Source organism: Nannospalax galili, unplaced genomic scaffold (assembly GCF_000622305.1).
Source record: "Nannospalax galili isolate Female #2095 unplaced genomic scaffold, S.galili_v1.0 scaffold441, whole genome shotgun sequence".
NCBI classification, from domain to species: Eukaryota; Metazoa; Chordata; class Mammalia; order Rodentia; family Spalacidae; genus Nannospalax; species Nannospalax galili.
Window position 1 is genome coordinate 8,441,311 of NW_008348089.1, and position 16,088 is coordinate 8,457,398.

The 16,088-nt window shown below is 41.6% G+C and overlaps 1 protein-coding gene across 3 annotated transcripts in view; it reads left to right on the forward strand.

Annotated features, from left to right (window-relative positions):
• Window positions 1-16,088, forward strand: part of Fam13a (family with sequence similarity 13 member A) — a 103,147-nt gene that overhangs the window by 56,292 nt on the left and 30,767 nt on the right. For all 3 annotated transcript variants that reach the window (XM_008844632.3, XM_008844633.3, XM_029569083.1), the window contains 3 exons: window positions 5,423-5,499; window positions 5,876-5,918; window positions 15,499-15,646. In XM_008844632.3, the coding sequence (XP_008842854.1) occupies window positions 5,423-5,499; window positions 5,876-5,918; window positions 15,499-15,646 (268 nt within the window). The remainder of the gene's footprint in view (window positions 1-5,422; window positions 5,500-5,875; window positions 5,919-15,498; window positions 15,647-16,088) is intronic.

The window sequence follows — 16,088 nt, forward strand, 5'->3', positions numbered from 1 at the left end:
ATGCCTGAAGTTTATATTCGAGTAGGATGAGACAGATAACAAGCAAGTAAATACACAGTCAAATGCAAAACTTGCTAACTATGAAAAGCAATACGCCGGGGTAAAGAGAGGAAGCGTGGGAGGCTTCAGTCTGATACAGAGGATCAGCAGCTCAGGCCTCCTTGAGAATGACGCATGACACCTGAGAGAGGTGAGGGAATGAGCCCACAGAGTGCCTAGGGCGAGCTGTCCGGGCTGAACCAGGCTTCTCTTTCTGATGATGCAAAAAGGCTGCTATGGGTGAATCAGAGTTGAGAGGGGCGTATGATAGGTGATACAGCCCGACATGTAGCAGGGGTCCCGGTCACTTGAGGCTTTATGGCCATTTTTTGGACTTTGAGTAAGTTCAGGATCCCCACAAGGACTGCAAGAGGAGGGAAGGAAGCCCTTGCCTGACTTCTTTTGGAAAGGACCAGTCTGACAACTGTTGAGGATAGCTTAACATGTATTAAAATTCATACTGGTACCACATAGGTGCTTTGTGTTAAGTACTGTTGCCATCACCATTTTCCATACAAGGAAATTAAGGCTCACGAAGAATCATCCAGTTGGCAGTGATAGGGCTAGAGTTTTAAGCAAACACTCTAACCCAGCACTGTCATCCTAACCTTTACATTATGTTGTCTTCCTTTGTTTTTATTCTTTGATGGAGTCCAGGCTGTCAAACTGAGAACTCTAGACAAATCAGCCAAACCAACATAAATAACAGATAATTCACTTACCTTATTTCCTACACTGTTTATTTTACAGGGATTTTTTTTTAGCACATGCTGATTCCTGGGATTATTGTGAGTCTTACTCAGAATTCCTTTTTAAAGAGTTTCTTTTCATAGGTTATAAATATATAAATGAACACATGTTGCTGCATACATTACTCTTCTTGTATTTTGATAATGAAATGGACAGTACACATCTTTGATGTAGATGTGAGCCTGAGTTCAAAAGAATTCAGGTCAAAATTTCAAGACAGCTGGGTTTTTTTTAATATTATTTTTTTAGAAAAAACATATCATTATAGCTTTAATATGCTCAATAACAACAGTTTCTAGAGCAAAGATACAGCTCTTTCAAAAGTGGCTATCATCTCAGTGTTATTAGCAAAAACAATGAGTCTTTCTGTAAGAAATAGTATATTTTAAAATGAAATGGAGATCTTTTTTAAAGGCTAAAAACTCATTCAATTTTATGTCTTACAGGGCTTATACTGAGTTCAATATTGTATAACTATTAATTCAACAGCTGGTTTTTTGAGTCTATTGAATTATTTTTCTGAATCTGTTGAATTTACAAATGGGTAAATAAGAACACATTTAATCTTTATTCAGGAATAACCATGCTCAGTTCCATGAATTATTTTTAGAAAGCATTGCTCATAGCTTGACATGGTATTGCATGTGTGTAATGCCTATAATCCAAGCACCTGACAGGTGGAAGCACGTGGATCGTGAGTTAGAGGCCAGCCAGGGCTACATATCTCTGAGAAGGGGACAGAAGCAAGAGAAAGCACTGACTGTATTCATAGAAGCAGTCAAAGACCCTTACAAGCATGCCTCCTGATAGGCACTGCGTTCACTTGGTCGCTCTGAAATATATACTATTCTAACTATGCTTCCTATTTGTAGTTTATCCCCTTAGTTAATAAGACGGATAATGTCAAATATTGTAGGAAAAATCAGTTCTTAAATTAACTCCACTGCCTTTTATGGATGTTTTTCAACTTAGGTCCAATTACAAATATAAGCTTCAAATCTAAAAGAACGTGTGTCTTGATACAGCTAGTTTTAGACTGTGAAAATTATTTGTAATTCCTTTCCCACCTCTCCATATTGGCACTGAAAACTAGACTCAAAACCTATTTCACTACAGACTGAAGCACTTGAAAACACTTGGAGCAAAAATGTGTTTGTCTTCTAAAACTCTAAAGTGCTGACAAAGCCTAAAAATCCTCCCAATAGATGGACATGTCACCCTGAAGGTCATGGCAGCACTGCTAGCCACAGAAGCTCCAGGCTTCTACCTTTGAGCACTACAGAGAGGAGACTGTGATGTGGCCTCATTAGGAAAGGGTCAGTGGCAGATTTAAATTCCTTTTGATATTTTTTGTGCATTTTATATTTTATTGCTTAAAATATATAATCTAGGGACAGTGAGATGGCTCAGCAGGTAGAGTCACTTGTATACAGGCTTGATAACCTAAGTTTGGTCCCTGAATCCCACAAGGTGGCAGGAGAGAACTGGTTCCAGAGGACTGTCCACCCACCTCCCCACATGGGCAGTGCCACATATGTACCTGTGCACACATGCATGCGGACACACACACACACACACACACACGCACAGAAATAAAATAAAAATTTTAAAGACATACAAACTAATTCATATTTTAAAAGAACGATTGCTATCACAAAGTGGCCTGTAAAGAGCTCGCTGTCTCCCTTTCCTTCCAGAGCCGTGAAGTAGGCCCTATGCCCAGCAACAGCACATACCCTGCCTCTCTTGTGATGAGGTACGGGAAGTGATGTGTGTGACTTCCAGGCCTGGCTGATGAAATGTCCCTCCAGGTCATGTCTGACACTTGCTCTGTCCTCCAGTGAACTGGAACAGAGAAGAAAACAATCAGAGAATGTGCTAGAAGCTTCTCACTGGGGATGGCAGCTGTTCTGGGCACCTGCACTACTAGAAGCAGTACATCAGCTGTTCCTCTCTCTCTCTCTGTAGCTCTTTGAGTCATTGAGTTTGGGCTTTATGTTACCTAAACAGCCTGGCAGTTCTTACTCACTCTTTTGATAGCATATTATTTACTGGGTGCTGAGCTGTGCAGGCCACCAGGACTCAGTGGTGAATATGATCCAGACAGACCACTCGTCTTGCCCTCATCATTTTTATCCTTTGCTGCTCCAAATACACTTTGTTACTGTGTTTACAATACTTCTATTACTGTCACAGGCTCTGCCCAAGAAGGTTAAACATTAATTACTAAAACACAGAAATCAGAGGCCAGTACATTCTGTGTGTATTCAATAGTACACAAAGGAGAGGAATGTTAGACTTGTGTATAAACACGACGAGACTTATTTTTAAAAATCAGAGACATACTGGCTTTTTTTCTTTTTTTTTTTTTAAGATGAGAGGTAAGTTGTGGTTCAAACACAAGGATACCTCTCATGAGGTGGAGTTGTGGTCCCCTCATGTGAGCCTGGAGCTTTGGATCCCCTACCATTGGCCAGTTCTACATTCCTCTGGCGGTAGGCTGATGGTGGAGCAGAGTAGAACATGGAGACTGCCCAGTATTGGACAGGCATTTCAGTCTTCTCTGAGTGGCTGCATTCCCCACAGCCCCCTCCCCTGAGGTCCCAGGTTGTGTATGGCAGTGGCTTTGCCTCTTATGCTGGAGGTAGGGGAGGTCTCCATCATTTGCAGATTCTGGTCTTGGGAGGACTGAGTCTCTAGAATGGACCTCCCACCTCCCCTGAGGGCCAGCTGTGATTCTCATTCCACACATGGTCCTGGGTACTCAGGCCTTGATTGTTGGACCTCTCCCATTACCAGGCACCAAGAGGTTTTCCATTATTTTTCTATTGCTCTTCTACAGCCCCAGTGTGCCTTCACCTGTGCCCTACAGAAAATGCAAAACACCTAAACTGAACTTCTAGAGATAAAAATCAGTCTGGGTTAGTTAAAAAAAAAAAAAAAAGAAAGAAAGTACTATAATAACTAAACTGATAAAATTCTCAAACAAAAATGTACAATTATATTTTAGAATATAAATTCAAAATTCTATATGTCTACTATTATTTTAGTGACTATCATTTACTGACAAAACTGTACTACCAAGTTTCAACAATAATGTGAAATTTGTCATTGTTCCTATAACGTAAGTTTGCCATTCACTCCCCTTGCAAATTCTCCAACCTGTACAAACTTTTTCAATGTAATTATATTAGTTATTAAAGAAAGCAATGCTAGTAAAATATTTTAAAATTAAAAAACAAAAACAAAACCAACACAAAGACAGCAATGAGGAGAAGCCATTCGGATTCCTCATCAGGTAGCCCTGACTGTTTTCTCTTTTGTTTTTTTAAAATTTCTATCAGCTTACGAAGAAATTGGTTTTATTATGGCAGTTTTTGAACAGAATTTGTTTTGCTGTCCCTCTCCCTCTTCTCTCTTGTCCCAAGTTGCCTCCTTTCCACTTTCATGTCACGTGAGACCTTTTGCTCCTTTCTCACCACCTCTTGCTCCCCTCATGGCCCCGTCTAGCTGAAAAGTCTGTATTCACGCCCACTATTCTTTATATATACAGGCACTGAAAGCTGGATTCCCATATGAGAAAGAAAATATGTTTTTTGTCTTTTTGAGACAGGGTCACCTCAATATAATTTTTCCAGTTCCATCCATTTTCCTGAAAATTTCACAATTTTGTTTTTATCAACAGCTAAATAAAATTGTATATATGCACATGTTCATTATCTGTTCATCTGTTGATGGACATCCATGCAGGCTTCATTTCCTTGCTATTTTGAGTAATGCATCAGTGAACATGTATGTACAAGTGTCTCTGTGGTAGGATATGGAGTCCTTTGGGATGCCCAGGAGTGGGATAACTGGGCCATATAGTAGTTGTGGTTTTAGTTCTTTGAGAACCCTCCATACTGACTCCATAGTGGTGGCTCTAGTTTACACTCCCACCAGCAGTGGATTAAGAAATGGAAGGAACACTTCTTTTTCTTTTCTATGCTAGCAGTCAAATCTAGGGCCTCCTACTAGCCAGGGAGCCACTCTACTGGTGAGCTACATTCCAAGCCTGTGAGATGGCCTTTGAGCCAAACTGATTTGTGGTCAAGCCATTCCATTCCCAATTCCCTATGGCTAACTCAAGGTCATATTAGCAATATATTGCACAAAGGTAATAAATGAAGCTGGCTATGAAGGCATACACCTGTTTCCCAGCACATGCAAGGAGGAAGCAGGTTAAGGTCACCCTCAGCCATGTGGGACTCTGACTCCCTCCCAAAAGGAGACCAAAAAGAAGACAGTAAACAACCAGTGAATGTTACATCAATTTCTGATCACATTCAAGATCATTCCTCAGTTCTGGTTCTCACCTCTCCTGTTTCACTGTTCAGTTCTAAAGGGTTTAGCTAATGAAGACCTCACAGAGCTGGCCATTTCCATGACGTTGTCAGGTATCTTTGTTAAAGGGATGATTCGATTCAATACACAGCTTTATGGAAACCATCATCATTTTACTCACTTTAACAGAAATACACAGACTATGGTTTGTTTATATGTTACCTGATCTTTCTATTTTTAAAGAAAGGAGAATCTGCTGTTGTACTTCTCTTACCATGCCCATTGGCAACCAACTATTGTTGCATTACAGACTATGGAAAGTCTTGGTTCCACCCAACTGCATGAGAGGCCTGGACCTGATGATACTGAACCGAAGTCCAATGAAAGGTAATTTTAGAACTTCATTTTCACATTGTTTTTTCATAGGCATGAAAAGATTTTTTTTAAACTAAATACAGTGAGTTATAAGAACTTTAAAAAGGTAGAATAAAAGAACAAGTGTTGACCAGCTATATTTATCGCACAGAAAACGCTTGGACTGAGAATCTCTTACAGTGCTGCTCATAAGCAATCCATATGTAGCCTTGCCTGTGGGGCGGTTGTAATTTTAATTTCCTGTTCTATTTTGATTTTGAATTTTATAAGAAATTTAGTTTAGATATACTCCACCCACTTTTAAAATAAATAATATTATAATGTGAAGGGATAAAAGGTATTATAAAATAAATGGGCAATTTATGATATTTGTTTTTGTTGTTGATAGCAAAGAAAATGAAAGAGGTGGCAGAGACAGCCAGCATTATGAGGTAAGTAGCTGACAGAAGTGTGACTGTGTTACATGACACTATTCCTGGGGAGGCATAAACAAACTTCTACTCTTGAGATAGGGAACCAATGACAGACCAAAGTAAGGAGACCTCCAAAGTCCAACTTGTGAGCCGATGAGTTTTGTTGTTACTTACAGGAGTGTGGTGAGGGGTTACTTACAGGAGTAGAAATGACTCAAAAACAGCTGCATCACCAAAGCCCACCCCAGCATGGGTGTTGCTCATTTGAAAGCAGGAAACCTGGAGGACACTGTACACCCTGCAGGCAGCCCAACAGGTTGGAGAGTCTCTTCCAGGCAGTTCTGTTGGTCTGAGAGTATCTCTCAGCAGTCCTTAGAGTTTAGATATGCTTGGGAGAGGGTTGGGCCTAGTGAATAGTTTCAGGGACTTCCTAAAGTCCTGACTGACTTGTTTACTTGTTTTGTTTCTTGGTTTGTTTACTTCCTGAGCGTTCCTTCGGATGGAATGTCTTTCCTCCCCTGGAACGGTTTGTGTCTTGACCAGGTTCCTCCAAGATGGGAAGTTTTGTCTCAGAGGAAACTGCTGCCCATCAGACTGTGGTAGCACTGAGCCTAAGCTCTTAATCATGCATAGGAAATGTTACTAGCCTGTTAATAAGGACCAGTGAGATAACTGACAGGACTGTGACTAGGTAGAAAAGCTAATTATTACATTTCCTTATAAAGATAAGTTGTAATAGTATAGAGATTGCTCTTCAGATTTTCTATTTAAAAAAAAAATCAGAGCAACCAGTTTGATGTTCCCGTGACTTGTTGTACCTTTTAAGTGTACAAAATATACAGGTAGTCACTTTAAATGCATCTATCATAAGGACTACCTCATGAGTTTTCAAAGTCACATAAATTCAGATTAAATTACTTAATCAAGTTCATTTTGTCTCAGTTTAATGAAAAAAAATGGAGGAAAAAGCCTCTACCTCCCTAATGTCTGTATCTCCAAGTTCGTTCTTGTTCCTTGTGCCTTGCAGCATCACCGTGCTGCTCCAAGTACTTCTTTTCTCTCGTGTTCATCCCTGGTTCCGTTCCAAGTGTCCAGATTTTTAATTCATGTATGTATATTTGATCTGTCGCTTCCAAATGCTTCCAATTTCAGTGTCAATTTTCGTAGGTTTATTTTGGGGAAGACAAAACTTTTCAAAATCTATTGTTAAATGTTGATATACTAATAATATAGAGAACTATCCAGGTAGCTGAATAGTTCTTAATCTTTGTTGAGTCCTGACCTGATTTAGCAGCCATGTTATTCAACAGTGTGTATTGAATTCTGTTATGTAGATTATGTGCCAGGACCTGGGCTTTAATGACAGCCACAGTCACTTCCTCCAGAGAGTTTTGAGTCTAGCAGATTAAAAATCTGAAAGCTGGGCCTGGAGAGATGGCTCAGCGGTTAAGAACACTGACTGCTCTTACAGAGGACTTGGGTTCAATTCCTAGCACCCACATGGTGGCTATGAACTATCCTTAACTCCAGTTCCAGGGGAATCTGAAGCCCTCTTCTGACTTCCAAAGCATTGCACGACATGGGTGCACTCACATACGTGCAGGCAATACACTCATACACATGAAATAAAAATAATAAATAAAATATTAAAAAAAAAGAATCTGAAAGCTGGGCTAAGGGTGTCACTCAGTAGTAGAGCATGTGTGTAGCGTGCACAAGGCCCTGGATAATTATTAATCTCCAGCACTGGAAAAAAAAAAAAAGAATCTGAAAATTGGGGCTCTCTCTTTAAAAAACTGCATGTTTATGTGAAATGCTATGATATAATGAACCCCCCATACAATTCCTCAGTTCTTGTCATGTATTCTTCCACGAGGTAGAGAGCTAGATGTGGTGGCTCATGACACCTGGCTAAGGCAGGAAGAAGGCCAGTCTGACTACATAGCAAGACTCTGTCTCAACAAACACAACAAAAAAGTAACAAAAACAACAAACAACAGCAAACCTATTTCAAGCCTGCATCCTTGTTCTGACTTTAAGCTTCTGAGCCAGTTCTTTCAAAACTTATTTCCAGCTCCATTATTCTTTCACAGGACCAAGGTGATAAATGGATGCTCCTTCCTTGACATTGGGAAATTTGTTAAAATACATGTTTCTTCTTTTCTCTGCTATCTTCCTTGGCTCACAGAAAGGCCCTGTTTGTTCAACATACCGTTGAATACAACTCTCAAGAAATCACTTTGCCTGCTCAGTCTCTCCCCAACCCCTTGCCCCTCACCCTGTTATGTTTGCTGTCTTTTCTGAGGTAAAATGCAGTGGAACAACTTTGTTCATGAACTTTGTGATAGTATCATAATCCCAAATGACACTCAAACTAAACTTATGATGGTCTCTTCGCCTGCTTCTCTAGTGGACAGTACCCACCAAAGAGGTCTTAACTCCTTCTCCCATGTGCCATGTCCTCATACGTGTGCCACCCATGTGCAGCACCAGCCAGCACCCAGCCCACTGTTGGGACTCTGTCACATTCACTATTTATAGGCATCGTCATCATGACTGCTTCAGTTAGAGAGAGGAATTAGATTGTGGGTTAAATCTGAATGAGCTCTGCATGCACCAATGGGAGAGAAAAGGGCACACGCACAAGATTGGGATTATATCTGTTTGGAGGGGGGAAAAGAGATCTGGTTTCCATTTTTTTCCCCATGCTTCCCCTTGTTCCAGTGTGCACTGATTTCATGTTTGTCATTTCCTAAAACTTCTCATATCAGCCATGTAGTAGTCTGATTTTCTGGTAAAACAGCAATAATCTCTCCATCTCAGAAATGAAAAGTCTAGACTTTGTTAAACCCTTTCTAGAATTTTAATTAACTATTATTTATTTTGTTTCAAATCTCCACTAGCATCAGACTGAGATCCAAGCACATGTATTGCCCACAATAAATCAGTTTTGCAATTCGATTTTCCAGTGAGATGGTTTTGTTCCCACTGATGTTGTCCTTTAGGTTCTTTGTGTACACTGTCAGACCTGTATGAGATAGGACTCGTGTTCCATCAGAATGACAGACACTGGCTGTTGGCCTCAGAGCTGCTCCTTGTTCTAAGGACAGACAGGCAGACAGACACTCATAAGTCTGCTTCTTGAAGGCAAATGTAGGCAAAACAGTGACTGATTTTTAAATTACCAATTTGTGGGCTGGAGAGATAGATCAGTGGTTAAGATACTGGCTGCTCTTGCAGAGGACCCAGGTTAGGTTCCCAGCACCCATGTGGCAGTTAACAAACCAGTTCATAAATCCAGTTCCAGGGGATGCAACGCCCTCTTCTGGCCTCCTCAGGTATTGCACAACACAGGTGCACTTACATGTGTGTAGGCAATACACTCATACTCCTAAAATAATATATTATCAATTTGCAGTATTAAGCAAATCTTGTCTCAAGGCCTATGCTGAAAATGACTGTTTCCTTATCCCTTTGCTGCATGTCCTTTAAAAGTTTGTTCTAATTATGCAACTAATCTTATCCCAAAAGAGGGTCTCTGGAAGTCTCCAACAGGTACTGGCCAATGGCCTTTCTTCTGAGGTTTGAATTAAAATTTGTTTGATGACACGCTGCAATGAAAAACATTCAGAGTCACTTCAGAATGTCACAAATGAAAGTAGGGGTTCTTCAGGCAGGCTTTGGAAATGCCAGCATTTTAATAAAATATCTTCTCTGGGCTGTATGAAATGAGATAACTTAAGGCAGAAGCTAACACATATTTCCCGGAGATGTGGAGTCTAGATTTGCTCTGTCATTCTGAAACTCATTTAAAACCAGGTATCCAGAAGAGAGATTATCTTTCCCACTGGCCTATCTACTTTCTAAAACATATCACCGAAAATACATTTTCAGAGTTACACTGACCGTGGAGTTTGTGCCTTAGATCCATCTATAAGCTAAAGATTTCTTTAAAGATTTCTTTTTGCTATTTTTAATTATGTGTATGGGGGTTGGGTCTGTGCACATGAATGCAGGTGCTGGCAGAGGTCAGAAGCAGCAGATCCCCTGTAGCTGAGGTTACAGGTGGTTGTAAGCTGCCTAACATGGGTGCAGGGAACCCAACTCCAGTCCTCTTCAAGAGTAATATTCACTTTTAGCCACTGAGCCATCCCTCCAGCCTCAAGCCAAGCAATTTTCTATTGTGAGAATATATTACAATTCATATAAAATCTAGAATATTCAAACAATAAACTTAGAGTGAATCTGATTGCCAAGGAAATAGAACAAGTCAGACATATTAACTGTGTGGGAGGACATTACATTATCTGGGAGAAATCATTTCATTTCAGCATTATAAGTCAATGAAGTGTTAAATTTTCAAGATATTTTTACATTCTTCATGCTTTCTAACCCCACTGCCTCAGAGAGATTAGAAGCATACCTTTGATAACAAACAGCACATTCATCATAATAAAAGCCTATTTCCCCTTTTCTCATCCTGCTTCAAAAAAGGAAAGGAAACAAAAATAAAAAAAGAAGGGAAGGGAGAAACTGAAGCTTTCCAGGCAAGACTGAGAAGTAGTTATTTCAAGTTCAAGCTCTCATGCTGTCAGGAATCACCAAGGGCTGCCCACTTTGCAGCTCACCTGAAGGTGGGAAGTCTGTTATGTCCATTCTCTCTCTCTCTCTCTCTTTTTTTTCTGGAGCTGAGGACTGAACCCAGGGCCTTGCGCTTGCTAGGCAAGTGCTCTACCACTGAGCTAAATCCCCGACCTCCATTCTCTTTTATTATCAGGCCAAACAGTAAATGCTGATGGCTCTCTGTGTGTCTTCCTATGAGAATGGCATGGCCAGTGGCCATTTATCATTCCACTAAATCGTTGTCACTTATCCAGATCCTTTGCAGGGAGGGAAAGAGAAGGAATGGAACAAAAATGTACCAGTTACCTGAAGCCAAGGAAAGGGATAGAGCAATAAAATCTGAGGACAGAGAAAAGCAGGCCCCACTGGACAGGTGCAAGTCTTGGCAATGGTTAGATTGAGAGATGCAAATTAATGGCCCAGACCTGCATGTGGAATGTCACCTGAGGTCAGGTGAGGTGAGCTCTCCATCTGGCTCCTGGTCACCTAGTGCTTTTCCTTTATAGCATCTGTGACACTGGCATGTTGGCATTCAATGTCTCTCCTCCACACTGAATTCTATACTATACGTATTTATGGAACATGGTATGTGTTCAGTAAATACTTGTCAAATAATGAGAAAAGGAGGGTGGACAGAAATGGAAATAACATCTCTTTTGACATTTGCATAGGAAAGCTGTTTGTACAAGTTTTTCGTTTGTTATTCTCAACAACCTTTGGAAATCCCATTCCTATATTAGAAAAAAGAAAGCGAAGGTTCAAAGAGGCAGATTCACAGGTCCTGCCACAAGCAAAACTGCCATTTAAACTCAGGTCTCTGCCTCTAGGCCATGTCCTTATCTACCTACCATTTTATTGTTTTTAGTTTATGAGTGTATTGCCTGTGTGTGTATAAGTGCACCCCTGTTGTGCAGTGCCCTCATAGGCCAGAAGAGGATGTTGGATCCCCTGGAACTGGAGTTAAGGACAGTTGTTAACTGCCATGTAGGTGTTGGGAATCAAACCCGGGTCCTCTGCAAGAGCAGCTAGTGCTCTTAACTGCTGAGCCATCTCTCGAGCCCCATACTGTATCTTCTGTAAACAAGACCATCTATTCCACTACACCAAGATTCAGTATGTTTCCACATAAGGCAGCAGTTTGACAAGGGTTTGATGTGTCACATCACAGCATGAGGATCTCTGAGTTGAAAATTGTGCAATTAGTTTAATTTTTTATTTAACTGAACATACTAGATGTGCCAACAACAAAAGCTTAGACCAAAAATATTTTAGTACTTGAGACTGACTGCCCTTGACATGTTAACCTGAGTGATCCAGGAAGAGAAACAGATCAGCAAAGAAGCACTATCTGTGACTCTATGATAAGCATTCCTTGAGAGTACCGCCTGCCTGGCAAGGTGCCTTAGCCGAGGTATCCATGGGAAGGAAGATGGTCTGTATACTAACGTGGCTGTGGAACCTGAACAGCCGCTGAGCAGCACTGAGCAGCACCACCATCCCTGTCCCATCATGTGCAGTAAACTATCAGTAGCCAATTGTGCAACCCCAGGGTAGACTACATCAGGTTCATGGGTAAGCAGGTGCAGAAATGGGACTCAGGTGGCTAAGACCAGTGGACAAGTGAAACAGCAGCCTCAGAGATGAGTCACAGCCTGCAAAGCAGAACCAAGTTGTGCATGAGCTCCACAGAAGTGGAGTGAGCTTGTGCGGAGTGTCTTGTGAAAGCTGGGATAGGTGTAAGCAAGAGGGATGTGTCCACTGCTTTTCCAGGAATCAGCCCAGGAGCCCACTGTAGGATGTCCCATCCTAAAAGCCTACTGGATTCCATACACAGTGTTCTCTTTGCTGTTCCTAAATCACAGAAACATGGTCAAGCCTCATTGAACTAGGTTGGCGTCCCCCTGCTTGGAATGCCTTTCCCACAGACACCTCAACCTTGTTGCTACTGCCTCTTTTCCTTGCTTTATCTCCATAGACCTAATAATTTTTTATTAATTGTCCCCATCATGTAATACTCATCAGGACATTTTATTTTGTCCACTGCCATTTTCCCAGTGTCTAAAAACTAACATATATTAGACACTAAAAAAAAAGTTTCTTGAATGAATTGATGAGTTTATTTCATCTTTGTATCTGTAGCCCCTGACATACAGTAGGTAACATTATTGTATATTTAATTATACAATGCTTAGCCCAGGATATGAGGCCTTTCAGTCTTGCCTCTGCTTTCCGGCACCCTGACCACCTGCCAGCCCCCTTCTCAACCCAAGGGCTGGCCCCTTGAGCATCTCCTCTCATTGTGGCTGCCTTCGCACTAGGCTCCCCCGTTCCTTCTATGTGAAGTGCCTTTCTGTGCAGCCTTCCCACCCACACCTGTTTGTCCCACATTAATTGTTGATGCCAATTTATGGCATACATACTGGTGGCTCTGTTTGCTGCTATTTTTTCATGATGCATTTAAAATTTGTTTCATCCTTTGTTGTAGCACATTTTATCTCACATCCAGCCATGCATGCTGCGTCTCACGGTGCCCTTGCTGGCAGTTGTGGAGTGTGGCAGCATTTTATTCATCTTCATATGATACCATATAGTAACAGAATGAATAAGGGCTTCTGTTTGGATGTCTCTCTTTCTTCAGCACCAGGCTACAGGCCTTGCCTCTCATCTCTCACATCTTCACAAGAACTTTCCAAGACTTGAGAAAGACTGACTTACTATATGCATGTTCTGTTTCTCTTTCAGACATTTATACTCACATATTCACATACACGTGCACACAGTTTTGGACTGATTGGCCTTAAAATGTCTGAAAGCTAAATACCAGATTGAGACTTTTAGTCTGGTCCATTTAGGATTAAACTCAAGGGGCAAATGATTTTTGAAACGTGAATGTGTTGGTTTTTGTCTTCCAATAGCCAGACAATGGGGTTAGTTGGGGATTTAGCTCAGTGGTAGCTAGGCAAGCCTAAGACCTCAGTTAGTTCAGTCCTCAGTTCTAGGGAGAGGGAAGGTTGACAAAATAACAGGAAAGACCAAACAAACAAAACAAACCAAGACAACCAGTACCCAGACAACATGCTTAGAATGTCTTAGAGCTCAAGATCCACGTGGCATCTTCATGCAGTTCTCATACGCACTGTGACCTAATCGAGGTTTCATTTTGTTCTCAATGTAAAGAAAATACTAGTCCTGCTGGGCGAAGTGGCAGCATGCCTTTAGTCCCAGCACTTGGAAGGCAGAGGCTGGCAGATCTCTGTGAGTTCAAGGCCAGCCTGGTCTACCTACATAGTGAGTTCTAGGACAGCTGGGGCTACAGGGAGACCCTATCTCAAAAAGACCAAAAAAAAAAAAAAAAAAAGAGAGAGAAAATACCAGTCTTCATGCATCACTTGATGGAAATATAATACTAAAAGAACACTGTCTATTTCCCTGCTGATCTCAGAGTGGGTTGGAGAGTTATTAAAAGAACCTGGAAGTCTAAAATAGTACTTTAAGTGTAACAACATTCCTCCTGCATTAATGAATTCACTTAGGATTTGCAGATGTTCTTAGTTTTTTCTCAGTTAATGATAGTATAACTAAAAACAAATGTTCATGTACTTCCAAAGAAAATATTTTGTGCAGATCTGTGCTACTTAAGAAGTGTATTTATGGGTAAACACATTTAAACATAGTTATCTATGATTTTTATGAAAGTAGGAAGAGACAGAACAGCTTAATTTACAATGTGCCAAAATTTACAATGTGGGGGCTGGAGAGGTGGCTCAGTGGTTAAGAGCTCTAGCTGCTTTTGCAAAAGACCTGGGTTAGCCACATGGTGGCTAACAACCATCCTAACTCCAGTTCCAGGGAATCCTACACCCTCTTCTGACCTCCAAAGGCATTGAATGACACGGGTGCACGTTCATAAACTCAAGCAATACACTCAGACACATAAAATAAAAAATAAAAATAAATAAAAAATTTACAATGTGTGCAAAATAAAAAAGACAATTTTAATGCAAGAGAATTAATTGCAGTAGTAAGTGCATGCACGCGCGCACGTGCGCGCGCACACACACACACACACACACACACACCCATTTAGCTTAAATACCAGCCATTTGGGAAGGTTTTCCCTTTCTCAGATGTCCTCTGCTGGTGTACAAACCACCAATGGCAGAGGCAAATGCAATTTTCATATTCAGAGTATATGAATAGTAGAAAAACAAGTGACGGTTGTATGCTTGCAATATACAAATCATACATTGAGAACTTGCTAGCCTTTGACGTTTTACTGAAGAAAAAAAAGAAAAGAAAAATTTTGGAAAGTTTGTTTTCCGTGTGATCTTGGCCTGTTTCCAGAGTCACTGTTAGTTGAGATGAAATGCCAAACCCCGTGCTGTTTGAATTTGCGCAACAAAGCTTTAAGACCCGGAGGTCCTTCATTGCCTCTCTTCACTCTGGGAGAAAACAGCTCCGGTTAATCTAAGCTTGCGGGCCCTGAGGAGTGGGAGTCCCGAGCCTCCACCCCTGCCTTTGCAGGACTCTTTACCCAAGACACAGAAGAAGCCTGCCAGCCCAGACACTCCATGTCGCAGCTGCAGCCATAGCAACCACGGGCCAGCTTTTTGTTGTTTACCATCTGGCGGGCCATGCTCCTTTAAGAAACATAAACTCCTTTTCCTCCTTCCTGGCCTCAGTCAGTAATCACTCAAGACCCGTCAGCTGCCGGCATTTATCTGGAGGTGCAGCCCAAGGAAGTCATCTTGTCTCTCTCCCCAGGAAGAAAAGCTAAAGGCGGGCAGATGGACAGTGGCTTTTTGCATGAGAATAGCCAGGTAGTACTCAGGGTACTCGGAGCCAAAGTTTTGGTTTCTGCGCCCAGGAGCATTAGCATCCGTGGCTTAGCATAGCAGATGGTATGGAATTGCTGCAAATGTTTTTACATTTTGGTGAACAGTAGCGATTAGGGAGCATTGTGCTGTGATTGCAGAGCCCCACCATGAAGATTCAGGAGCACCCCAGTGTATCTGACCCCAAACCACAGAAGAATCAAGATGCGGTTGACCAGCAGGAGAGCTTTGTCCCGGAAGTGCCCCAGTTGGATCTCACAGCGCTGTGTGATGGGAAGAGCTGGGAAGGTAGGTGACCATCTGTCGGTGGGTGGTAATGTCCATTGGAGGCGCATGACCACATGCCTGTGCGGATCACCGTGAGAGCCTTGCATGCAGGAGAAAATGGGTTTCATAATAAATGACCGAAAGTTATTTACCTGGCATAAGAATGCATCACAGTCAGTTTTGCAGAGGGTAGTTGCACGACAAGAAAGGAAAATGTGCTTTCCTTTGTTGCAGTGTCACCCTGCATGCAGTCTTTTTTTTCCCTCGAGACAGTGTTCTCTGTGTATGTAGCCTTAGCTGGATCTGCCTGCCTGTGCCTCCCAAGTGCTGAGATTAACGGGTGTGGGCGTGCAAATTTTTTTTTTTTTTTTTAACTCACCAGGAGTACTACTTCTGCTAGTACTTGTAGCCTGGAGAGTGCATTAGGAACCCTCCTGCGCCTTAGCTGCCCTCTGCTGTCCGC